We start from the raw sequence: 27344 nt of genomic DNA, 5'->3' as shown, positions 1-27344 counted from the left end.
TTCACCAGCATGTAGTAGGCGCCATACATCATATACTTCTTCAACATGTAATAAGGATTGTAGTGATATTGCTCGTCTCTTGCTAAGAGAGGATACATCTATGTCTGCGTCAGGGACTGCATTGAAATCCCCTATTAATAGTAGATGACCCTGAGCATGAATGCGAAGCTTACGAAAGACCTTTTTTAGGAAACCTAATTGGCCTCTATTAGGTGCGTATACAGACGCTATTGTATAGTTAACATTATTGATGTTGCATACTATAATCACAAATCTTCCCAGTGGGTCAGAAATCTCAGACAGTAGTTGAAACGCTAGGGTATCCCTGACTGCAATGAGCACACCCCTCGACTTTGTGTGATAATGTGAATGAAATACATAAGGAAAGTTTTTATGCCTAATCCTAAATGCATCTTCACATACTAAATGCGTCTCTTGTACACACAATATGTCCCCAGCCAACTGTTTGGCTTCCGCCCACAAATAGGACCGCTTTAGCGGAGTGTTCAGTCCATTAATATTAATTGATACGACCTTTATAGTCATAATGAGTCTTCGTGATGCTTAAGATGAGATCTTCGTCGACTAGGATAGGATGTGGTGAAAAATCGTGACAATTCAGCGATCCATGTTCTGCTGGAGCACCTGTAAAGAAAGGGGAGAAGAAGGGGGAAGGGGGAAACGCAAACACACAAACAATAGAGAAACGGCTGGCCCGAGCCAGAAAAACTGGATGTGTCCAGGAACGGGTGATGAATATTCCTCTTCATCAGGTGTGGAGGGGGAGAACAGGTAGTCCTCTGTGAGCGGAACAAGACTGCAAAGTCCAGGGCCAAGCCCCACAGCAGTTAACACATTCCCTGTTTCTTTTTTCCAGCCAATTGCCAATCAGGATCCACTCTGTCTGGAGGGGACGTTGTCTGTGATTCTGGAATCTTCACAGGGATTCCCCATGCAGTAAGCTGTTTAATACCTTCCTCTAATGAGCAAATCACGTACATTTTTTCGTTTCGGTGTACCAGCAGGCGGGTGGGGAATCCACCATAAGGGCCTCTTTAATGTGGAAGAAATGCACCCTGGCAAGTACATCCCTTGGTATATCGTCGGCCAGGTGCCTCGGTTTAGGAACACGATGCGCTCTGTCCAGAAGCAGCTCAGTCAGGTTTGCCTCAGGTAGATAGCTTTGCATAAGAGAAGTAAGGTAGGCATTAAGTTCTTTTGGAGGAACAGTCTCTGGGATGCCCCGGAATTTGACATTATTCCTCCTCGACCTGTCTTCAATGTCAGCGACCTTTGCACTTAGCGCTGTGACGTCAGACTCCAGATCATAATGAGAATCTATGAGGTCGTTGTGAGATTTAACCAGTGAAGCCATTTTCGTTTCCGTATGGTCCACCCTTTGTTCCACTTCTATGATAGCAGAGCGGATTGGTTGCAAGGTATGGAGCAAGTTGTTAGTAATGGACGTGTTCAACAATAGCAACATGCGTTTCAAACATACTTCTGTTACAGGTACCTCTGATGCAGGCACCTTGCTGAAGAATTCCTCCCCCGCAACTTGGAAGGCTTCCACTAGTGGGTTAGCATCATCTGGCTCTGTGCTGGCCTCTATGCGTGGTCTTTGCCTGAGCGGGCTGTATGTGGCTGAGTATGGTGATGAGGCGCCACGCTGGTTCAGCACATTGCCGGCTTTCCGCCATTATATCTGCTTCAGGAGGTAAGGAGAGGCTGCGTCTAGCATTAGACAGGGAGTTTTGAATGTCTGACCTGCTGCCGAAGTCCCCGCTTCTCCTGTCGTGCGGGGAGGACGCCTCCACGCCATCTTGTGAGGCCCGGAGTTGAGGCCGTGTGCAGAAGTCTGTCAGCTTGCGGGGCTGACGACCCGCTTTCCCTCTCCTCCGGGTGTACATGTTCGGCTGCGGGTGCTCCGATGGCTGGAAATGTACAAAGCGAGCTCAATAACTCTGTGTGAGCGGGTATTTGTCGCTTATGAAGTTGCTTGCTGCAGGAGCTCAGATCTCAGACGGCCATCTCGCTCCGCGGCCAGACCACGCCCATTATGTTTGGTTTTCATATGTTCTATAACTTTGGGACAGCCCTTGCCTGTGGTGAATGAGCGGATGTGTTCCCTTATTCTTTTATACACTGGTCTTATGGTCTTACCAATATAGTACAGACCGCATGTACAGACCAGTGCATAAACGATATAAGTGGATTTGCATATGATGAAATCATATATATTTATATTCTGCAGCCCTAATTGTATATTTTTAGTTTGTATCATATGTGAACACAAATTACACTGACCACATTTAAAACATCCTTGTGGTTTAGATTTTTCTATCCAATTGCTTGATGTATTATCTTACGATGTGGTCTCTAATGTTCTTTGTTCTGCAAAAATAAATTAATGGTTTATTCAATTGTGTTTTACCTAGGATTTCATCCTGCAGCAGAATATGCCAATTTTTATAGATGGCTGACCTAATCCTATTTTCCATGGGACTATACATAAATGAAAACGTGAAATTTTTTATTTGGTCCTCTGTATCTGTTTTTTTATTATTTACTTTCTTTTTTTGTAACAACTGATTGCGTGGTATTTTTCTAACTTGGTATAAAGCTTCACTAAGGATTGATTCAGGGTAACCCCTCTCTTCTAATCTGACCCACAACTGTTTAGCTTGTATCTCAAATGTTTCTATGGTGGTATTTATCCGTTTTAGTCGAATAAATTGTCCGAAAGGGAGTGATTTTTTAACATGTTGGGAGTGAAAACTGTCATATCTTAATAGGGAGTTAGCAGCTGTTACTTTTCTAAATCCCTCGACCTCTAAGTGATTATTTCTGACTACAAGTTTGGTGTCTAAAAATTCTATGCTGCTGTCGCCCACCACACTAGTAAAGTGCATATTGTGACTATTGTCATTCATGTAGGCGACGAATTGGTGGAACTGGTCGGTATCGCCCGACCACACCGCCAACACGTCGTCAACATATCTGACATAAAGTGCTAGGTACTTCAGGAAAGGGTTATTAGATGAAAAAACCTTATCTTCCTCGAGGACCCACACAAAAATATTTGCAAAAGTGTCCCCATTGCTGTCCCAGATCGCTGGTTAAACCAGCGGTTATTAAACTGGAAAGCGTTATGGGATAATATAAACTGTAACATCTCACAAATGTAGTTAGTGAAAATAGAGCTATGTTTCTCCATTTGGTCTAGTTGATGCCGGACAGCCTCCACACCTGCATCCTGAGGGATTCGAGTGTAGAGGCTCTCCACGTCGATACTAGCCAAGATAAAATGTCCCTGCCACCCAAAGTTCTCCAAAATTTGTAATAAATGTTGTGTATCTTTCAAATACGCAGTTATCGTAAACAATAATGAGCGCAGGACCCAGTCGAGGTATTGGGACAGGGGCTCAGTAACTGAGCCCCTACCCGCAACGATCGGCCGACCTGGCGGTGTACAGGCTTTTTTGTGAACCTTGGGTGTCCAGTACCAGTATGGTTTTTGTGGGAAGGATTAACCATGAAGCCCAATGAGCTTCACCTTCTAGCTGGTCTGGCTCTTTACCTAATGTATGACCGCTAAGAAACGACTGATGCAAATACATTTTTCTGATAGACTTATGTAAATCAATAATGAAATCTGTAAAATGAAATTCAGTATTAATGCAATAATTTAACCCTTTCCTTAACAAAGACTGACAATCTTCAGAAATAGTATGTTGTGTGAGATTAATGATGTTGGACTGACCTGTAGGATCTGGAGAGGCAGAGACACCTACTGTTGCCAGGTGACTTGCTTTCTCTTCATTCAACCTCTTCTTGGGAATCTTTTGCACCTGCCCCGCCGTATCCTCCTCTTGCGGGTGGGTGGACTTGTTGGTCCCCCAAAACCACTTGGTTAGGGGGATCCTTAGGAAGGGTAATATTCCCAGTGCCACTCGAGTCGGACCCTGAGTCTGTAGTCCAAAAATCCTGAGCTGGTCTCCGTGGTCGTCTTTGTAGTCTGGTCTTTTTAGATTCCAGTCGAATACATGGCCACCATCATAATCTTGTTTGTCCCTTAAATATTTATTCTTTTTACGCTTCTTAATGTCTGCTTGGATTGGCAGTATCTTTTTTTCCACTTTCTTTTCAAACAATTCATATTGCTCATTATTCACACAGGTTTTTAGCTCCATTTTTGCTTTAAGCAGTTGTGCGGTTATTAGGGCATATTCTTTTTCAGTCCTTTTTAACATCAGTTTAGTAAGTTTTAAACTGTGTTCTTAATATAATGATGCCCATTCATCCGTAAATTCAATGTCATCTTGGAATTGTGACAACTCCTTATAGACTCGCAGTCCATGTGGGACACGTTTACTTTCACAATAGGATTGTAGAGAATTAACTGTCCAAAACTGTTTTACTTCCTTTTCATAAAGTGTTATCACTTTGTATTCCAGGGACTTAGTACCTAGTACTTGCAGTTCCTCCTTCAAATTACATTGTGCAAAAAATTCTGTTGCGTCTTCTCTACCAGCCAGTAAAGTTTCAGGACCAATATGTAGTAGATTTTCCAGTGCAGCACTCGCCTCTGAGGCTGCTTGTTCCATTTACTCCATTTTAAACGGATATGTTCGTCTGCAGCGTGCTAAGACCTGTCTGTTGTACTTTTGGAGGTGTTTACTAATGGAGCAATACTGTATCTGTGTGTATAGCAATATTAAACGGTTGCTGATGTCGGACGAGCCGGCTCGTTCTGAGACGGCAACCGTAATATGACTCAGGCTCCCGAATCGAGCCCACGGCATTCCGCGCGGCCCCCAGCTGATACATGTGGCAATTGCCGCAGACGGCTATTAACCCTTTAGATCGCCGCTGTCAAAGTTGACAGCGGCATCTAAAGGGACATTTAGAAGCTCCGTTGTGGTCCAGTGGGGTGAAACGTGGCGGGGGGGGGGGCGATCCACTGTGAAGGTAGCTAGAGGGCTTACCTCTCCTGCTGCAGCGGCAGGAGAGGTAAGGGACCAGGCTTTATCAATCGAGTGCAGAGCACACAGATCAATGTGGTTGTATGAAACCACATTGAACTGTAGGAGGAATCTAATGATTCCTCATAAAAGTCCCCTAAGGGGACTAAAAGTGTAAAAAAAAAAGTTAAAAATAAATTGAAAACACACACGCATTAACCCCTTCCTCATTAAAAGTTAAAATCACCCCCTTTTTCCAAATTCCATATAAAAAATATGTTACACAATAAAAATAAACATATGTGGTATAATGTCCGAACTACAAAAATATATTGTTAATTAAACTGCAAGGTCAATGGCGAAGGCGCAAAAAAAATTCCAAAGTCCAAAATAGTGTATTTTTGGTCACTTTTTAGATCAAAAAGTCCGATCAATATAAAAATGGTACCACTAAAAACTTCAGATCATGGCGCAAAAAATTAGCCCTTATACCGCCCTGTACACGAAAAAAATAAAAAGTTATAGGGGTCAGAAGATGACAATTTTAAAAGGAATTAATTTTTGCGCATGTAGTTATGATTTTTTACAGAAGTAAGATAAAATCAAAACTATATAAGTAGGGTATCATTTTAATTTAATCATTTTGTATGGACCTACAGAATAAAGAGAAAGTTTCATTTTTACCGAAAAACGTACTGAGTAGAAATGGAAGCCCCCCAAACTTACAAAATGGTGTTTTTTCTTCAATTTTGTCGCACAATGATTTTTTCTTTTTTTCACGTTGATTTTTGTGTAAAATGACTGATGTCATTACAAAGTAGAATTGCTGGTGCAAAAAATAACCCATCATATGGATTTTTAGGTGCAAAATTGAAAGGGTTATGATTTTTAAAAGTGAGGAGGAAAAAGCGAAAGTGTAAAAATGGAAAAACCCTGCGTCCTTAAGGGGATAAATACACAGATATGTCTCTGATTGCATATTCTCTGTCACACTATGGAAAAAAGGGATAGTACCCTGTACCCTGTATACCCTGTATCCCTTCACTTCCTGATGGCTGTGTGGTCACTTTCACATACAACAGATTGGTTACTATTCTACATCCCTTTAAACCTATACTGTATAGCAGGTGTGCAGTTTCAACTATAAAAAATCAATCAACACCCTTCACAGTCTATGGACACCTTCGGATGCACATTTATTTTGTGCAATTTTTTTTTCTTTTATCCTAGTTGTACTTAGATAAAATAAAAAAAAATAGCATATGTATCGCTGCATGCTTAATGTTTAAACTATTAAAATATAATGTTTATGATAATGCTCTTTTAACGGCCTAAATGCAAAAAAATACTAAACACCAAAAATACATATTTTTGTAATCACATCATATAATGGAAAAAATGTATTAAAAATAATCAAAAATATCCACCAAAACGAAAATGATGCCAATAGAAATTACAGATCACAGAGCAAAAAAATAGCCCTCATACATCCCTGTATACGGAAAAATAAAAAAGTTATAGGGGTTAGAAAATGACAATTTTATGCATACCAATTATGTTAAAGTTAACATTTTCTAAAATAATGCATTAATAGAAAAACAATATCATTGAATGCCGTTCAAGTTGCAAAATTGTTGTCTTCTTATAAATTTCTACCCGCAATTAATATTTTTTCGGTTGCGCCCTACATTTTATGGTAAAATGAAAGATGTCATTACAAAGTACAATTGTTAGCACAAAAAAAAAGCCCTCATTTGGGTCTGTAGGTGAAAAAATAAAAGAGTTGTGGATTTTAACTGGTGCCGTCAACTGGATATGGCACGGGCTCGAGCCCGCACCATATCGGCCCTCAGCTGGTTCTTGTAGCTGAGGGCCGGCATTAAGAGGGCCGGCATTAATAGCAGACATGAGGCGATCGCTGTGGCCGGCTATTAACCCTTTAGATCAAAGCTGACATGGTGGTCCAGTGGGGTGGATCGCCCCCCCCCCCCCCCCCGGAGCAATGTGGAGGTCCACTGTGGAGGTAGCCGGAGGGCTTACCTCTGTTTCATTGCTGGTCCTGGCTCTCACATTGATGAAGCCCGGCAGGATCAGGCTTTAACAATGGAGCATAGATCACACAGATCAATGTGGTACGATGGAACTACATTGATCTGTATGAGGAATCTAATAATTCCTCCTTAAAGTCCCCTAAGGGAACTTATAAAGTGTAAAAAAAAGTTAAATAAAAGTTTAAAAAAACACACTAACCTCTATTAAAAGTTTAAAACACCCCCCCTTTTCCCAAATATAATATAAAAAATCATAATAAAAATAAACATATGTGGTTTTTCTGCGTGTGTAAATGTCGGAACTATAAAAATATAATGTTACTTAAACCGCACGATCAATGGTGTATACTTAAAAAAAATATTAAAGTACAAAATTGTGTATTTTTGGTCACTTTGTATACCTTAAAAAAATTTATAAAAAATGATCCAAAAGTCCCATCAAAACAATAATTGTACAGATGAAAACTTTAGGTCATGGAGCAAAAAATAAGCCCTCATACCACCCAGTATACGGAAAAATTAAAAAGTTATAGGGGTCAAAAAAGAACAATTTTAAACAGACTAATTTTGGTGCATGTAGTCATAATTTTTTTAAGTAGTGAAATGAAGAAAAACCTACATAAATTGGGTATCATTACATTGTAACCTTATGGACCTACAGAATAAATATTCGGTGTCATTTTTACTGAAGAGTGCACTGCATAGAATCGGAAGCCCCCCAAAATTTACTAAATTGTGTTTTTTTTTTCCAATTTTGCCCCACGAATATTTATTTTCTAAATTTTGTGGTGAAATTATTGATGTCATTACAAAGTAAAATTGGTGGCACAAAAAATAAGCCTTCATATTTGTCTGTCTGTGCAAAATTGGAAGCATTAGGATTTTTAGAAAGTGATGAGTAAAAAACGAAAATGCAAAAACGGAAAAACTGTGGTCCTTAGGGGGTTAAAAGTAGAGGATGAAAAAATAAAAAATGAAAATTGGCATGGTCCTTAAGGAGTTAAACCTTCAGAATACAATGTTTATAGAAATATTATTTGCAGAATTGTAAACAGTGTATGTTTGTTAAGCCTGCATAAAATAAGATCTGTTTTCTTGCAACAAAGAAAATGAAGAAACCAATCAGACTAGATTAGGAGCTTTACATTAAACAAATCAGACATTTATGTCTACATCATTGAAACAAGATTAAGCTTATTGCATTATGGATAAATTGAAAAACTAATTTATTTGATTAGTAAAATTGGTATTATTCTGATTAATAATTTAGTAATGGAATAATAAAGTCCTGGCTGCCTATTCCATGAGGGGATTCTAAAGGATGAAATACTGCATTAATATTTTCTTAGAAGTTGTCTGTATGATCTTTATCTGCTTTAGGGTTGTTGTTGTATTTTTTTTCTTTGCAATGGAACGTATGAGAAGAAATTATACTGTCCATAATGAAGGTTTATCAGTATAATGTCTCCGCTGTCTCGTGGACACAGCTTCACATCAAGTTTATACCGAATCTCAAGGAAAGACACGCTGGTTTGCTTAACTGATGTAATCTTTACTGAGATATAATGAAAGTGCGGTAAAACTGTAAAACAAACATATGAAAGACAGATATAAGCATGGCTATTCAAGTGCCTTACATTATGCATTGCTAATACATAGATATGGTCTAACATGTGCTCACTTACTACACACTGAAAACACATTATCTATCTACAAATGCCGAGCATCTCTCTACACAAGATAACTAACAATTCCTTACTCACAGGCTTTGGTATTTATCAGATTTGCAGGCTGTATTAGCTTTAAGAAGTCCTGTGGATCTGGTCACTGTGGTGGCTGGAGCTGGAATGAATGAGACATGCCGGAGCTAGTCCTATGCTTTAGAGAGAAGGCCCGCCTCTAGGCTTCAAGAAAATGGAGGGTCTTAAAGGAACAGACCCTGCTGAGTGCCAAGCATGTAAAATACATTGCGAAGGCAGCACACTCCCCACCTGGCATACTTTTTGTTATGCCACTAACCCTTGGACAGAAGTAAAACTACTTCAGAAATTGGCCTTGCATACACTTTGGGAATGCCCTGTCTAACAATCCTAACTTCAACCTTTCTAACTCTAGCATCACTACTAGGATCAGTCCCCACAATGAGTCCAATAGGCCACTCGTTCCTGTGGGCCTGAGAGTCTTTCAGTAGGACAAAGTCTCCAACTTGTAAATTGGGCTTGTCATCTTGCCATTTCTTGCGTGGCTGGAATATCACCAGGTATTCCTGTCTCCACCTCTTCCAGAAAATGTCCGCAAGACTTTGAACTTGTTTCCTTTGCTTGGTGTACAAGTCCTTGAGCGAATTGTGTTGAGAAATCTCTTCCGTTTTCAGAAGGCCTTGGATTTCTTCTTTAAAGACTTCCTGCTGGATGCATCTGATGATCGTGACCTTAAGTTTTCCGATTGCACGGGTCAGCGACTTCCAGCTGGAAAACCTTTCAAATCTATGAGCGCCCAGACTGTCTCTTGTAACTATAGTCCTACAAACTGTCACTTGAGGTCTTACCTCTTTGTCTTGATCTGGTTCTATGAGCTGAAAGGTCTCTACCTGAGTAGTTTCTTTGGTTTCTGGTTTACGAAGAAAGGATGGACCTACGAACCAGTTAGTTTGCTTGAGCGCAGCGGCTGGCACTAGTCTCGTCCCATGATCAGCTGGGTTCTTGTCTGTGCTGATGTGATGCCACTGTTCTGGACTTGTAGACTTTCTGATACGTGTCACTCTGTTGGCCACGTATGTATAAAATCTTCTTGAAGCATTGTGAATATATCCTAACACAATCTTGCTGTCTGTATAAAAGTTAATTGTATGGATCTCGATGTCCAGTTCTGTTGTAATCATGTCTGCCATCTCTACAGCTAAGACAGCAGCACAAAGTTCTAGACGTGGGACAGTGTGAGACGGTCTGGGAGCCAGCTTAGATTTTCCCATGAGGAACCCGACATGGCTTTGTCCCTCAGTGTCTATTACCCTAAGGTAGGCGACAGATGCGATAGCCATAGTGGAGGCGTCAGAGAATATGCATATTTCTCTTCTCTTTGTAGCAGACAAGGAAACAGATACGTATGGTCTAGGGATGTTGAGTTGTTCAAGCTCTAACAATGAGTCTTTCCACAACTTCCACTGCATTTCCTTCTCTTCAGGTAGAGGTATGTCCCAGTCACTTTGTTCTTGCTCAGTAGTGATCTGTCTCAAAAGAGCTTTACCTTGCATGATGATGGGTGCTACGAACCCCAGGGGGTCGTAAAGACTGTTGACTGTAGATAGGACACCTCTTTTTGTGAATGGCTTCTCTTCTCTGGAGACCCTGAAGGTGAAACTGTCAGTCTTCAGGTCCCAACTAATCCCAAGACTTCTTTGCAAGGGTGGTGATTCTGTTCCTAGATCCAAGTCTTTGAGGTCTTTAGCACGGTCTTCCATTGGAAATGCTTCCATGACTCTGTTGCTGTTGGAAGCTACCTTGTTCAGTCTTATGTTGGATTCTGCCAACATTTCTCTTGTACTTTTCAGGACGTTGATAGCTTCTTCGTTGCTGGAGAAAGAAGCAAGTCCATCATCTACGTAGAAGTTCTTCATGACGAACTGTGTGGCTTCTTGACCATGTCTTTCACCTTGCTGTGCTGCTCGTCTCAGGTTGTAGATAGCTACAGCTGGAGAAGGACTGTTTCCAAACACATGTACCTTCATCCTGTACTCTGTGATTTCTTTGTTAAAGTCATTGTCTGCATACCACAGGAACCTTAAGTAGTCTCTGTGATCTTCACGAACAAGGAAACAGTAGAACATCTGTTGTACGTCTGCTGTCACTGCTACGAGTTCTTTTCTGAACCTGATGAGTACTCCAAGGAGTGTGTTGTTCAGGTCAGGTCCGCTGAGAAGGACATCATTTAGTGAGATGCCTTGGTGTTTCGCACTAGAGTCAAATACTACGCGTATCTGGCCTGGTTTCTGAGGATGGTACACCCCAAATATTGGTAAGTACCAGTGTTCTTGGTTCTCTTGTAGTGGTGGTGCCTTTTCAGCTTGATCGTTATCAAAGATCTTCTGCATGAAGGCTTGGAAGTGTTTCTTCATATTTGGCTTTCTTTGTAGCATGTGCTGCAACGAGGTGAAGCGTTTCTCTGCTTGTACCTTGTTGTCAGGAAGGCGATGGCGTGGTGACCGGAAGGGTAGAGGGGCTACCCAGCTGCCTGATTTGTCTCTGAAGACTTCTCTGTCCATAATCTCAAGGAAGAGAGTATCTTCCACCGAGGGTGCTAGCTTGTCGTCATCTCGTGTTCTTTCAAACACCTTACAGCCCAGTTCATCTGTATCTCCAGTTGAGGCTAAGTCTTCCATGCACCTCTGGATACTCCGATGATGTGTTGGGTTTACAAGTCTCTCTTTAATGTGTAGACTGTTGGTACATGGGCAAAGACAAGATGTACGACCATTCTGTAACAGATGTGTTCTGTAGACATTTACCTTTTCTGGTTTGTGGAGTCCGTCTAGACATACTTCTCCAACGATGACCCATCCGAGATCAAGGCGTTGTGCAAATGGTGCATTGTGTGGCCCATTGTACTGTTCTCTGACTTTGTGCAGTCCGAGGATATCTCTCCCAAGTAGAAGGATGATTGCAGCATCTGGATCTAGTGCTGGTATCTGGTCTGCTATTCGCACCAGATGGGGGTGATGACGAGCAACTTCAGGTGTGGGGATCTCTGACCTGTCGTCTGGTATCTCATCACATTCTATGAGGGTAGGAAGAGTCACCTTTGTCTTTCCATCTAATGACTCAATGATGTAGTTGTTTGCTCTTCTCCCTGTTGTCTCTACAACTCCAGAACAAGTCTTCAGGGTGTATGGAGTTGGACTTCCTTTGTCACCGAAGAGGTCAAAGAACTCTGTTTTTGCCAGAGATCTGTTACTCTGTTCATCCAAGACTGTGTACATCTTGATTGCTTTTTCTCTGAAGCCTGCAGGATACACCTTGACTAAGCATATCTTGGAACATGATCTGGGGCGGCCCTGCTCTGTACAGATCTCAGTACACTTTGAGGTTACTGCTGGCGTTGTACTCTCGCCTTGCTCCCCACCATGATCTTCTTGAGTTGCTGGAACTTCTTGTTTCCATGGTGATGGTCCTGGGTGCAGTGCTGACAGGTGTTTGTCACTGTTGCACTCTGTGCATTTTATTGTTTTTGTACAGTCTTTTGCAAGATGCTGAATTGAAGCGCAACATCTGAAACAAATGTGATTGTCTTTAAGGTAAGCTTTGCGCTCTTCTAACGTCTTACTTCTGAAACTGCGACATTTTCTTAGTGGATGAGGCTTGTTGTGGATGAGACATATTTTGTCTGGCTCCTCAACTTTCTTACTTGTGTTGTCTTCCTGATTGACTGCAGACTCAGGCGAGACTTCTGTCTTCCGTACAGAAACTGTTGCTCTGCGTTCTTTGTAAGGCGTTGGATGTTTTTGCTCTACCTTTGGGGAGCTTGCAGTTCTCTTGTTCAGGAAAGCAAAGCTTGGATCATTGCGTGTTTCAGCTTGGTCTACGATGAATTCAGCAAGGAAGGCAAATGGTGGAAATGCGACTCGATGATCTTTCTTGTATCTTGATGCTTGAGTGACCCACCTTTCTTGCAAGTTGAAAGGAAGTTTCTCGATTATGGGATCAACTCCACGTGCTGTATCTAAGTATGAGAGACCTGGCAGATATCCACTAGACTTAGCGGCTTCTATTTCTAAGAGTAGGTCCCCAAACCCTCTCAGCTTTTGATTGTCTTTGTTTGTCATTCTTGGATAGTTTTCTATCCTCTTCAGAAGAGCATCTTCAATCACTTCAGGTGACCCATAGCAGTGTTCTAGTCTCCTCCACACCATTGCAAGTCCTGCTGCTGCGTCATGAACATGTACTGATCTGATTCTTTGGGCTTGCTCAGTGGACTCTGTTCCTAGCCATTTGACGAGCAGATCAAGCTTTTCTCTGTCTGTCAGATCTAAGTCTTGGGTACCGCTTAGGAAAGATGACTTCCAGGCCCAGTAGTTTTCTGGACGGTCATCGAATTTCATGAGACCAGCGCTCACTATCTCACGGCGCATCAGGAATCTTGCTACCTCTGTAGCTCTTGCTGCATCTGGTGAATACTTCCTGGGTGTAAACTCAGGGTATGGCTGCGACTGGTAAGGCTGATGAGGTACTTGACTAAGTCTGCTTTGTTCTCCTCTGTTGTAAGTCTTTCTGCTATAATCCAGACTTGTATTTGCTTGAGGAGGGAGTACATCAGCATCCGTTTGCACTCTTGTCAGGTTGGCAGATTGGTCTCTGAGCATGCAACCACTTGACTTCCTACCCTGAGGTTCTAATTCAGTCTTGCAGTGTTGCATAGTATCAAAGTTGCTTATTGATGGTCTTGGTGCATAATTGAACTGCTGGTCAGTGTACATGGTTGCTTGTGACTGTATGTACTCACGGGTACGTTGGCTTGCGCTGAGGGGTGACATCTGGGTTTCTATGTCAGCGAACTGAGCTTCGGCAGCCCTTGTGAGAACTTCTGCCTCGGCTAAGGCTGCTGCAGCGTTTTTCTGCTGTTGCAGTAAGTGTAAAGATGCTTGCACTTCAGCTTGTTCTTTCATCAATTCAGCTTCCTGCTTTGCATAGGACGCCATTGCACAAGCTGCCTCTGCTTTCGCTCTTGCCTTAGTTGCTATGGCGCTAGCGGATGACAGGTTGGTGGTGCTTGAGTGTCTAGAACTATGGCGTTTAAATCTTGATGCATCGGCGCTAACCGAAGTTAGATTTGTTTGACTGGACGCTCTAGACAATGTTGTGCACCTAGATCTACTTCTTGGCAAGGTGTCTTCCTCTTTATAGGAGCATTGAGGGTTAACTGTCAGAGTGCTGTTCTCTGGGTTCTGCATCTTGATTTAGCTGGCAGCGTAGATAATGATGATGATGACTGGACACAGCACAGCGGTGATATAGCACGTGAGAGAATTAGTTTCACTTTCTAGTGCTTCGCGCCCTTACTCCGACACAGACTGCAGGGCACAGGATTTATGAGTCTTTTTTACTGCTGCGGACGATTCAAAGCTGATTAACTGCTTCTGATAATGTTTTAAAAGCCTTTTTACTATAATGTCTCCGCTGTCTCGTGGACACAGCTTCACATCAAGTTTATACCGAATCTCAAGGAAAGACACGCTGGTTTGCTTAACTGATGTAATCTTTACTGAGATATAATGAAAGTGCGGTAAAACTGTAAAACAAACATATGAAAGACAGATATAAGCATGGCTATTCAAGTGCCTTACATTATGCATTGCTAATACATAGATATGGTCTAACATGTGCTCACTTACTACACACTGAAAACACATTATCTATCTACAAATGCCGAGCATCTCTCTACACAAGATAACTAACAATTCCTTACTCACAGGCTTTGGTATTTATCAGATTTGCAGGCTGTATTAGCTTTAAGAAGTCCTGTGGATCTGGTCACTGTGGTGGCTGGAGCTGGAATGAATGAGACATGCCGGAGCTAGTCCTATGCTTTAGAGAGAAGGCCCGCCTCTAGGCTTCAAGAAAATGGAGGGTCTTAAAGGAACAGACCCTGCTGAGTGCCAAGCATGTAAAATACATTGCGAAGGCAGCACAATCAGTAAACCACACACATTAGCATACGTGCTTTCACAGTTTTTAAGGAGCAGCAAAGCTACATAGATCTTGTATGTTGTATTATTGATGGATACTGGTTTGCAGCTTTGTACAAAGTCTTTAGTCAAATTAAGCTTATATGTGCTACAAGTGAAGGGCAATAGGGATCATATCATCCATAGATCATGGAAGTACAGGTTTTAACCTGTTGGGGATGAAGGGCGTATGCATACGCCCTTGCGTCCTGGTACTTAAGGACGAAGGGCGTATCCATACGCCCGTGGGAATTTCGGCCCCCGCCGCGCGCCGGGCGGGGACCGGGCCGGGGTGACTGCTGATATCTATCAGCAGGCACCCCGTGCAAATGCCCAGGGGGGGTCATTAGACCCCCCCCCATGTCGGCGATCGGCGCAAATCGCAAGTGAATTCACACTTGCGATTTGCGCCGATTCCGGGTCATTACGGGTCTATGGTGACCCAGTGACCCGGAATAGAAGGGGGATCGCGGGTGTCTAAGACACCCATGATCCCCCTAAAGCGATAGGAGTGAGGTGGCAGAGTTGCCACCCCTCCTATCTCTGCTATTGGTGGTCTAGACGCGACCACCAATAGCAGATCTGGGGTGGAGGGGTTTACTTTCGTTTTCCCCGTCCTGCCCACCCACAATAGGCGGGGCAGAACGGGGAAAACGAAGAGGAGCGGCGCCGGAGTCCACTTACCCCTCCGGAGGCATGGAGCGACGGGGATCGGCGTGCGGCGATGGAGATCTGCGGCGGTGTGCGGCAGAAGAGGACGGCTCCCAGATGCGACGGAAGCCGGTGAGTAGTTGCCTAGCTACATCTAGAGGGCTACAGTCTGAGACCACTATAGTGGTCTCTAGACTGTAGCCCTCCAGATGTTGCAAAACTACAACTCCCAGCATGCCCACACAGCTGTTTGCTGTCTGGGCATGCTGGAAGTTGTAGTTTTGCAAGATCTGGAGGTCCACAGTTTGGAGATCACTGTTCAGTGGTCTCTAAATTGTAGCACTCCAGATGTTGCAAAACTACAAATTCCAGCATGCCCACACAGAAAACAGCTGTCTCGGCATGTTGGGAGTTGTAGTTGCGTACCTCCAGCTGTTGCATAACTACATCTCCCAGCATGCCCTTCTGTGATCAGACATGCTGGGAATTGTAGTTTTGCAACAGCTGGAGGCACACTGGTTGGAAAATACTGAGTTAGGTAACAGAACCCAACTCAGTATTTTCCAACCAGTGTGCCTCCAGCTGTTTCAAAACTACAACTCCTAGCATGTACTGACAGACCGTGCATGCTGGGAGTTGTAGTTTTGCAACAGCTGGAGGCTGACTGGTTGGAAAATACTGAGTTAGGTAACAGAACCTAACTGAAGGTTTTCCAACCAGTGTGCCTCCAGCTGTTGCAAAACTACAACTCCCAGCATGTACTGACAGACCGTGCATGCTGGGAGTTGTAGTTTTGCAACAGCTGGATGCTCACTGGTTGGAAAATAATGAGTTAGGTAACAGAACCTAACTGAAGGTTTTCCAACCAGTGTGCCTCCAGCTGTTGCAAAACTACAACCCCCAGCATGAACTGACAGACCATGCATGCTGGGAGTTGTAGTTTTGAAACAGCTGGAGGTTTGCCCCCTCCCCCCATGTGAACGTACAGGGTACATTCACACGGGCGGGTTTACAGCAAGTTTCCTGCTTCAAGTATGAGCTGCGGCAAATTTTTCGCCGCAGCGCAAATTCCTAGCGGGAAACTCACCGTAACCCGCCAGTGTGACTGTACCCTAAAAACACTACACTACACTAACACATAATAAAGAGTAAAACACTACATATACACCCCCTTACACTATCCCCCCCAATAAAATTGAAAAACGTATTGTACAGCAGTGTTTCCAAAACGGAGCCTCCAGCTGTTGCAAAACAACAACTCCCAGCATTTCCGGACAGCCACTGATTGTCCAGGCATGCTGGGAGTTTAGCAACAGCTGGAGGCACCCTGTTTGGGAATCACTGGCGTAGAATACCCCTATGTCAACCCCTATGCAATCCCTAATGTAGTCCTCAAATACACATGGCGCTCTCTCACTTCAGAGCCCTGTCGTATTTCAAGGAAACAGTTTAGGGCCACATATGGGGTATTTCCGTACTTGGGAGAAATTGCACTACAAATTTTGGGGGGCTTTTTCTCCTTTTACCCCTTATGAAAAGGAAAAGTTGGGGTCTACACCAGCCTGTTAGTGTAAAAAATTTTTTTTTTTACACTAACATGCTGGTGTTGCCCTTTACTTTTTATTTTCACAAGAGGTAAAAGGAAAAAAAGACCAAAAAATTTGTAACGCAATTTCTCATGAGTACGGAAATACCCCATATGTGGGCGTAAAATGCTCTGCGGACGCACAACAAGGCTCAGGAATGAGAGCGCACCATGTACATTTGAGGCCGAAATTGGTGATTTGCACAGGGGTGGCTGATTTTACAGCGGTTCTGACAAATGCAAAAAAATAAATACCCACATGTGACCCCATTTTGGAAACTACACCCCTCACGGAATGTAATAAGGGGTACAGTGAGCATTTACGCCCCACAGGGGTCTGACAGATTTTTGGAACAGTGGTACGTGAAAATGAAAAATTAAATTTTTTTGTTTGCACAGCCCACTGTTCCAAAGATCTGTCAAACGCCAGTGGGGTGTAAATGCTCACTGTACCCCTTATTACATTCCGTGAGGGGTGTAGTTTCCAAAAATGGGGTCACATGTGGGGGGGGGTCCACTGTTCTGGCACCACGGGGGGCTTTGTAAATGCACATGGCCCCCGACTTCCATTCCAAACAAATTATCTCTCTAAAAGCTCAATAGCGCTCCTTCTCTTCTGAGCATTGTAGTTCGCTCGCAGTGCACTTGACGTCCAAACATGGGGTATTTCCATACTCAGAATTAATGGGGTTACAAATTTTGGGGGGCATTTTCTCCTATTACCCTTTGTAAAAAAGTAAAATTTGGGGAAAAAACAGCATTTTAGTGGAAAAATATTTTTTTTTTCCATTTACACATCCGACTTTAACAAAAAGTTGTCAAACACCTGTGGGGTGTTAAGGCTCACCGTACCCCTTGTTACGTTCCTTGAGGGGTGTTGTTTCCATAATAGTGTGCGATGTGGGTTTTTTTGCGGTCCTGGCACCATAGGGGCTTCCTAAATGGGACATGCCCCACAAAAACCATTTCAGAAAAACTCACTCTCCTAAATCCCATTGTTGCTCCTTCGCTTTTGAGCCCTCTAGTGCACCCCCCGAACACTTGACATACACATATGAGGTATTTTCTTACTCAATAGAAATTGGGTTACAAATTTTGAGAGAATTTTTTTCCTTTTACCCCTTGTAAAAATTCAAAAACTGGGTCTACAAGAACATGCCAGTGTAAAAAATTAAGATTTTGAATTTTCTCCTTCACTTTGCTGCTATTCCTGTGAAACACCTAAAGGGTAAAACACTTACTGAATATCATTTTGAATACTTTGAGGGGTGCAGTTTTTATAATGGGGTCATTTATCGGGTATTTCTAACCAGAAGACCCTTCAAATTCACTTCAAACCTGAACTGGTCCCTGAAAAATTCAGATTTTGAAAATTTTGCGAAAAATTGGAAAATTGTTGCTGAACTTTGAAGCCCTCTGATGTCTTCCAAAAGTAAAAACTCATCAATTTTATGATGCAAACATAAAGTAGACATATTGTATATGTGAATCAATGTATAATTTATTTGGAATATCCATATTCCTTATAAGCAGAGAGCTTCAAAGTTAGAAAAATGCTAAATTTTCAAATTTTTCATGAAATTTTTGCATTTTTCACCAAGAAAGGATGCAAGTATCGCCGAAAATTTACCACTAACATAAAGTAGAATATGTCACGAAAAAACAATCTCGGAATCAAATTTATAAATAAAAGCATCCCAGAGTTATTAATGCTTAAAGTGACAGTGGTCAGATTTGCAAAAAATGCTCCCGTCCTTAGGGTCATAATGGGTTCCGTCCCCAAGGGGTTAAAGGAACACATGTCAAAAGAGGGAAGCTGTTTAGTGTTCGTTTAACTGGTTAATGGCCAAGGACATGTATGGCTCATTAATAGGGCCAGCATTAATAGCCAATCGCCGCGGCCAGCTATTAACCCTTTACATTGCCGCTGTCAAAGCTGATAACGGAGTCTAAAGGGACATTGAAACACTTCCTGGTATCCAGTGGGATGGATCGTGACCCGCGCACCTAGCCCCTCCAGGAACCAATGGTAGAGGGCGAGTGTGTGCGTATCTGCCAATAGAGCTGTCTGCACTGGAAAGTGCTGAGTCATGTAACACATTCCATGGCAAAACACAAAATATGGCACTACAACGGCTCTCAAATTGATAAAGCCTGGCTGGACCAGGCTTTATTAGTTGAGCGCAGAGCACACAGATCAATGTAGTGCTATGGAACTACATTGATCTGTATGAGGAATCTAATGATTCCTCATAAAAGTCCCCCAAGGGGACTAAAAAAGTGTGAAAAAAGTTTAATTTGACATTATTAATTACAATGACATCGTTCTTCACAATTATATTAAATAAATACAAACATTATTGTCCCGGCCATCTGCCTCTGCAAATTACAATTGGGAGTATCTTTGATTTTTGATAGAAGACCTCTGTAAATTTATGGATTTTTGGTAAATTGGGGAAACTCAGCCTTTTTTTGCCTACTGTTGTCCTTGTCCTTGGCTCGTCTTTGACCCCCACAATTATTTATGGTAGCACATCTAAATGCCTGAAAAAAATTAAATAAAATAAATGGGGCTAAAAAAGTAAATTGAAAATAAAAAAATTTGCATTTAGAATGAAAACTAGAAAAAAAATTATGAAGTACACTCCATATTCATTGTTGATATTGAGTGCTGAATTTTCTGTTACCTGCCTGCTCTGGAAAATTGAAAGACAAAAAAAATAAATAAATGTTAATGTAAATTTTTAAACAGGGATCAATTTATGTGGGCAGGCAGAGACCTAAAAATTTAGCCAACAATGATAAAACTGTAGAAAGGGGTCATTTAAATGTAAAAATAATATATATTTTTTTATAATTAATTTATTTTTATTTTTTATTAGTAATGTATTTTAATATTGTGTTTAATACAGTGTGTGTATGTGTGTTTCACTTTTTTCTCTATTTCTTTTTTATTTTTTTTAGGTAGTACTACTACTCCCTGCATGGAACAGACTGATCAATGATGGGAGTAGTAGTACTTGTACTAATCGACAGATCGCCCTGGGCGTCACTCCTAACACCCGCTGCAATCATCCTATATAATGTATAGATGCGGGCGGCTTTCTCGCATCTAGATAGGACGATTGCATCGGGTGTCAGGAGTGAAACCCGCTATGATCTGTCCTCAACTGCAGGTACTACTGTTCCCAACATGGACCACGCTCTGCTCCATGCTGGGAGCTGTAGTACCTGCATTAATAGACAGATCGCAACGGGTGCCACTTCTGGCACCCAATGTGATCGTCCTGTATAATGTATAGATGTGGGCGGCCAGCCGCTCTTCTCTGGTCCCACTGTAGTATGAGTATATGCCCTATATATACCTATTATTCATATTTCCCACAAAGAGCTGTGAGTGGCTGGAACCATATGGCCAATTACAACTCTCTGCGGGAAATATGAATAAGTGATGTGAATTCTACTCACATCACTGGCCGACCGGAGTATAGTGCAAAGATGCGAGCGCAGGAGAAAGCCACTCCATCTGTGCAATAGAAAGGACAATCGCATCGGCTGTCAGGAGTTACACCCGGGGCGATCTGTCTATTAATACAGGTACTAGAAAAATAGTGACTGTACAGGGAACCTTAAAACTTAGCTTTTATTATGCTAGTATGAAAAATAGCAATAATGTGTCAAAAATCAAGAAAAAATAGCTAAAAACATTAAAAGATATTCAGGTTAGGTCGCCATCAGATTGCTGTCCTTCATTTATAGCAGTGCATCCATCTTGGGATACCAAAGTCTATGGATGTTTCACTAATAGAATATGTAAGGCTCAGCACAAGTTTACACCTTAAGCATCACCACTTAGCTAGGGGATCTGTTACTGATGCGTAATATCCGGATTCATCCCTATGGAGAAGACTTTCTACAGTACCGTAAGTACTTAAAATTCACCAACAGTGATTGTGAATTCTTCTACTTTTGAATTCGAACACAAGATCAGTGTGAATTATGCCCCGAGTATAAGCTATGTTATGCACAGACTGTGAACCTATCTCGGAGTATATACTGTGGTCATTGAAAGCACTGACAGAGCAGCAGTGTGAATTATGTCTTGAGTGGATGAATAATAATAAAAATACATGACATCACCTTAGAAATGGAAACATCACGTCAGTGTAAATCGTGTTCGACATATATATGCTGTGGCCATCTTATTTAAATTCAATATCAGTGTGTATTATGCTCCAAGTACATGCTACGCTAAGATAGGATAGACATTGCTGTGTGAGTGTTACACAGAAAAGCTTATTACAGCAGCGTTTCACATCCTAGTCACATCAGCATTCTGGTGGACAGAGAGCGGTGTTTTTTTCACTGAAAAGGATATTTACTGCAGCCATTAACCTCCCAGTCACTCTCTTCAGCATTGTATTACAGAGAGGGGCAGATAGCTGTGTGTTGCCTCATACATTTCAACAAACTGCATCGGCTTCATAAACCTTAGCAGAGGAGGCAGAAATAATTTTTCAGGGCAATTCTGTGTCTTTGTTCCACAACAAATCATCTTCTGGTTATACTAGTCTGTAGACGGTATACTACCCAGCAGTCCATTCCTAATAGTCTTTGTGTTTAGTACACATTTTTTTGTGCTGCAGAATTGTTGTGTAGTGCTGGTGCTGTGCAAAAATCCCTTTTTTTATTACGCGTTCTGTACTGCACTTTTCTGCCCTCATAAGTGGATACCCCATACGTACATCTAAGTAGTGTACTATATTGGACCTGTTAATCTGTGAAGGGCCTAGATACTGTGAAAGTGCAGGCAAAAGTAATCAACGGCTGGTGTTTTACTAAAATAAGTTATGTTAAGCATACTGTACTGCATTTTTTTGCCCCATAAGTGCATACAACATACCTACATCTAAGTAGTGTACTATTTTGTACCTGCTAATCTGTCAAGGGCCTACATACTGTGAAAGGATAGCCAAAAGTAATCACCCGCTGGTGTATTACTCCAATACAATTATTAAGCGTACTATAGCGCATTTTTCTGCCCTCATAAGTGCATATCACATACCTAAACCTAAGTAGTGAACTATTTTAAACCTGTTAATCTGTCAAGGGCCTTGATACTGTGAAAGTCCAGGCAAAATTATTCACTGTCTGGTGTTTTTACTCAGATACTTTTTTAAGTGTACTGTAGCGCATTTTTCTGCCCTCATAAGTGCATAGCACATAAGTACATCTAAGTAGTGTACTATTTTGTACCTATTAATCTGTCAAGAGCCCAGATACTGTGAATGGACAGCCAGAAGTAATCACCGGCTGGTGTTTTACTCCAATACGTTTATTAAGCGTACTGTAGCGCATTTTTCTGCCCTCATAAGTGCATATCACATACCTACCTTTAAGTAGCATACTATTTTAAGCATGTTAATCTGTCAAGGACCTAGATACTGTGAAAGTCCATGCAAAAGTAATCAACGGCTGTTTTTTTCACTCAGATACTTTTTAAGTGTACTGTAGCACATTTTTCTGCCCTCATAAGTGCATACCACATAAGTACATCTAAGTAGTGTACTATTTTGTACCTGTTAATCTGTCAAGGGCCTAGATACTGTGAAATTCCGGGCAAAAGTACACAGCGTTGTACTCAGATACTTTTTTAAGTGTACCAGAGCACATTTTCCTGCCCTCATAAGTGCAGACCACTTACATACATCTAAGTAGTGTACTATTTTGTACCTCTTAATCTGTCAAGGGCCTAGATACTGTGAAAGTCATGGCAAACAAAATCACCGGCTGGTGTTTTACTAAAATAAGTTTTTTTAAGTGAACTGTACAGCATTTTTCTGCCCCCATAAGTGCATACCACATACCTACATCTAAGTGGTGTACTATTTTGTACCTGTTATTCTGTCAAAGGTCTACATACTGTGAAATGACAGCCAAAAGTAATCACCGGCTGGTGTTTTGCTCAAATAATTATTGAAGCGTACAATAGCGCATTTTCTGCACTCATAAGTGCATACCACATACCTACATCTAAATATTGTACTATTTTGTACTTGTTAATCTGTCAAGGGCCTAGATACTGTGAATGTCCAGGCAAAAGTAATTCCTGGCTGTTTTTTTTAACTAAAATATGTTTTTTTTAAGTGTACTGTCCGCATTTTTCTGCCCTCATAAGTGCATACCACATACGTACATCTAAGTAGTGTACTATTTGTGTTTTTTTAACTAAAATATGTTTTTTTAAGTGTACCAGAGCACATTTTCCTGCCCTCATAAGTGCAGACCACTTACATACATCTAAGTAGTGTACTATTTTGTACCTGTTAATCTGTCAAGGGCCTAGATACTGTGAAAGTCATGGCAAACAAAATCGCTGGCTTGTGTTTTACTAAAATACGTTTTTTTAAAGTGAACTGTACAGCATTTTTCTGCCCCCATAAGTGCATACCACATACCTACATCTAAGTGGTGTACTATTTTGTACCTGTTATTCTGTCAAAGGCCTACATACTGTGAAATGACAGCCAAAAGTAATCACCGGCTGGTGTTTTGCTCAAATAATTATTGAAGCGTACAATAGCGCATTTTCTGCACTCATAAGTGCATACCACATACCTACATCTAAGTATTGTACTATTTTGTACTTGTTAATCTGTCAAGGGCCTAGATACTGTGAATGTCCAGGCAAAAGTAATTCCCGGCTGTTTTTTTAACTAAAATATGTTTTTTTAAGTGTACTGTCCGCATTTTTCTGCCCTCATAAGTGCATACCACATACGTACATCTAAGTAGTGTACTATTTTGTAAATATTAATCTGTCATGGGCCTAGATAATGCGAAAGTTCAGGCAAAAGTAATCCCCGTCTGGTGTTTTACTAAAATACGTTTTTTTAAGTGTACTGTACTGAATTTTTCTGCCCTCATAAGTGCATACCACATACCTACATCTAAGTGGTATACTATTTTGTGCCTGTTAATCTGTTAAGGGCCTACATACTGTGAAAGTCCAGGCAAAAGTAATCACCGGCTGGTGTTTTACTTAAATAAAAAAAAATTTAAGCTTACTGTACTAAATTTTTCTGCCCTCATAAGTGCATACCGCATACCTACATCTGAGTAGTGTACTATTTTGTACCTGTTAATCTGTCAAGGGCCTAGTTCAGTGTTTCCCAAACCTGGTCCTCAAGCACCCCCAACAGGTCATGTTTTCTGGATTTCCTTAGTCTTTCACAGGTGATATAATTATGGTCAGTGAATCGGGCATCACCACAGTTATATTAGCTATGAAAGACTAAGGAAATCCAGAAAACATGACTTGTTGGGGGTGCTTGAGGACTGTGTTTGGGAAACACTGGCCTAGATACTGTGAATGTCCAGGCAAAAGTAATCACCGACTGGTGTTTTACCAAAATAGTTTTTTTTAAGCGCACTGTACCGCATTTTTTGGCCCTCATAAGTGCATACCACATACCTACAACTAAGTGGTGTACTAATTCGTAACTGTTAATCTGTCAAGGGCCTACATACTGTCAAAGGACAGCCAAAATAAATCACTAGCTGGTGTTTTACTCAAATAATTTTTGAAGAGTACAATAGCACATTTTTCTGCCCTCATAAGTGCATACCACATACCTACATCTAAGTAGTGTACTATTTTCTACCTGTTAATCTGTCAAGGGCCTACATACTGTGAAAAGGCAGTCAAAAGTAATCACCAGCTGGTGTTTTACTCCAATACGTTTATTAACCCCTTGGGGACGGAGCCCACTTTGACCCTAAGGATGGGAGCATTTTTTGCAAATCTGACCTCTGCATTAATAACTATGAGATGCTTTTACTTATAAATTTAATTCCGAGAATGTCTTTTCGTGACATATTCTACTTTATGTTAGTGGTAAATTTTCGTCAATACTTGCATAATTTCTAGGTGAAAAATTCCAAAATGTTATGAAAAAATTGAAAATGTAGCTTTTTTATAACTTTGAAGCTCTCTGCTTGTAAGGAAAACAGACATTCCAAATAAATTATATATTGATTTACATATACAATATGTCTACTTTATGTTTGCATCATAAAGTTGACATGTTTTTACTTTTTGAAGAGGGCTTCAAAGTTGAGCAGCAATTTTCTAATTTTTCACAAAATTTTCAAAATCTGAATTTTTCAGCGACCACTTCAGTTTTGAACTGGATTTGAAGGGCCTTCATATTTAAAAATACCCCATAAATGACCCCATTATAAAAACTGCACCCCTCAAAGTATTCAAAATGACATTCATAAAGTTTGTTTACCCTTTAGGTGTTTCACAGGAATAGCAGCAAAGTGAAGGAGAAAATTCTAAATCTTAATTTTTTACACTTGCATGTTCTTGTAAACCCAGTTTTTAAATTTTTACAAGGGGTAATATGAGAAAAAGCCCCCCCAAAATTTGTAACCCAATTTCTCTCAAGTAAGTAGATACCACATACCTGCATCTAAGTAATATACTATTTTGTACCTGTTCATCTGTCAAGGGCCTAGATACTGTGAAAGTCAAGGAAATAGTACACACCGGCAAAAGTACACACAACGCGCACAGAGGAGTGGCAGAGGCCTAAATTCATCAGGCAGAGGTTGCAGCAGACTAGGGGTGAGTGGCAGTAGGCGTCGCAATGAGAGGCCTGAGCTGCCGGTATCAGCTAGCAGACGTGTCTCGACCAACAACCCATCTACCGTCATCGATTGGTTAACACAGTCATCCACTTAATCACAAGTGACATTTGATACCCCCAGTCAACAGTCAGTGGATTCCTCAGACACAACCCTCAGTTGGCATGGCAAAGGAGCAGTCCCTGTCCTCCCATTGCCTTTGTCCTATGCTGTTCCCTCTCCTACAGAAGTATCTTATCCTGTGGGTTCAGCTCCTCTATTCACAATGTTGGCACCATGGCCCTGCATCAACATATGCTTCGCCACCATAAAGCAGCCTGGGAGAACAGTGGTTCCGATGTAGTGGTCCAGCCTGCTGCATCACCCAGTGGCACACCGCTCCCTCTTTCAGCCAGCCAAGGCTCCACCACCTCAGCCGAAGGGAGCTGTGTGTCATACCCTCCTTCTGTCGCTCCAGATGCACCTGCTCCCTCCTACATTTACTCAGCCATTCTGCCAACAATCCATCAGCAAAGCCATGTCCAAGAGACAACAGTATGTGCCCACTCATCCAATGGCACAGAAGCTGAATGTGCTCCTGTCCAAGTTGCTGGTGTGGCAGTCCCTTCCTTTTCAAGTGGTGGACTCTGCACCTTTCAGAGAACTGATGGCTTGTGCCGAGCCGAGGTGGAGAGAGTCATTTCTTTGCGAAGGCAGTACCAGCCCTGCACAATTTTGTGGAAGAGAAGGTGGACCAGTCCTTGAGCCTGTCCGTGTGTACAAAAATGCATGGCAGTGCCGAAGTCTGGGGCTTTAACCATGGTCAAGGACAATACATGTCCTTTATGGCTAACTGGGTGAATGTGGTTCTTGCACAGCCACAACACCAACTTGGACAGGTCATGCCGCCTCCTCATCTTCCACCGTGTCCTCAGCCTACTTTCCCCATACAAGTCTCAGTGGCCCTTCAGCATACCATGTGTGCAGGGCATGGAGGTGTCACGCTGTTCTTCACATTGTTTGCTTTGGCGAAAGAAGTCACACAGGGGAGGAACTGTTAAAAGCCATTCGTAAAAAAATCGGAGCATGGCTTACTCCATGAAAACTGGAAATGGGAATTATGGTGACTTACAACGGGAAGAACGTCTTGCATGCGCTGCGACTGGGAAAGCTGAGCCATGTGCCCTGCATGGCACACGTGTTCAATCTGGTTGTGAAACAGTTCCAGAAGTGTTCCCCTCATTTGCATGCACTTCAGTCACTTGTACTCGTACACCACAAAGCACACCCTCCTTGAGCTGCAGCATATCCATCTGTTGGACCGACTGTACAAACAGAGAAAAGCCATCACCGATTTCTTGATGATCCAAGCGGATAGGGGTACTCCCCTGTGTAACTTCAATGTGAACCAGTGGCAGCTCATACATGACACCTGCCGTTTGCTCAGGCCCTTTAACGAAGCCACATTATTAGTAAGTTGCCAGGATTACAAGATGAACGACGTCATTCCATTGCTTCATTTTTTACAACATGTGTTGGAAACGATGGCTGGTCAGGGCACTGGAGATGTGGCGCCTACATCTCACAGCCACATGAGCCCTGTGGGGGCTGAACTGGAAGAGGAGGAGGAGGGGGAGGGGCACAGTGGAACACAGTTTAGGTTTTGCCAAATGGCTAGTTTTTCTAGTAATCTGACAGGAGAGGAGGAGCAGGAGCAGCCAGAGGAACTAGAGGGTTATGAGGAA

The 27344-nt window shown here is 41.9% G+C and overlaps 1 protein-coding gene and 1 long non-coding RNA gene across 3 annotated transcripts in view; one reads left to right on the top strand and one right to left on the bottom strand.

Annotated features, from left to right (window-relative positions):
* The window catches only part of LOC130356097 (uncharacterized), a 128956-nt gene that overhangs the window by 87169 nt on the left and 14443 nt on the right, over positions 1-27344 (top strand). The gene's annotated exons all lie outside the window — the stretch shown is intronic.
* Positions 8483-14687, bottom strand: LOC130356095 (uncharacterized). 2 transcript variants are annotated; one of them, XR_008888776.1, is made up of 2 exons: positions 8779-14687; positions 8483-8597 (listed from the first exon to the last, which is right to left on the bottom strand). XR_008888776.1 is itself a non-coding variant. In XM_056557136.1 (2 exons), exon 2 carries the CDS (start codon positions 13956-13958, stop codon positions 9030-9032), a length of 4929 nt encoding a protein of 1642 aa, XP_056413111.1. In that variant the 5' UTR covers positions 13959-14296; positions 14478-14687; the 3' UTR covers positions 8523-9029. The 2 variants fall into 2 exon arrangements, 1 of the variants encoding a protein (XP_056413111.1); XM_056557136.1 differs by having other exon boundaries at positions 8523-14296; positions 14478-14687.

This window comes from Hyla sarda, chromosome 2, assembly GCF_029499605.1.
Source record: "Hyla sarda isolate aHylSar1 chromosome 2, aHylSar1.hap1, whole genome shotgun sequence".
Classification (NCBI taxonomy): Eukaryota; Metazoa; Chordata; class Amphibia; order Anura; family Hylidae; genus Hyla; species Hyla sarda.
This window is presented reverse-complemented; position numbering and strand designations above follow the sequence as displayed.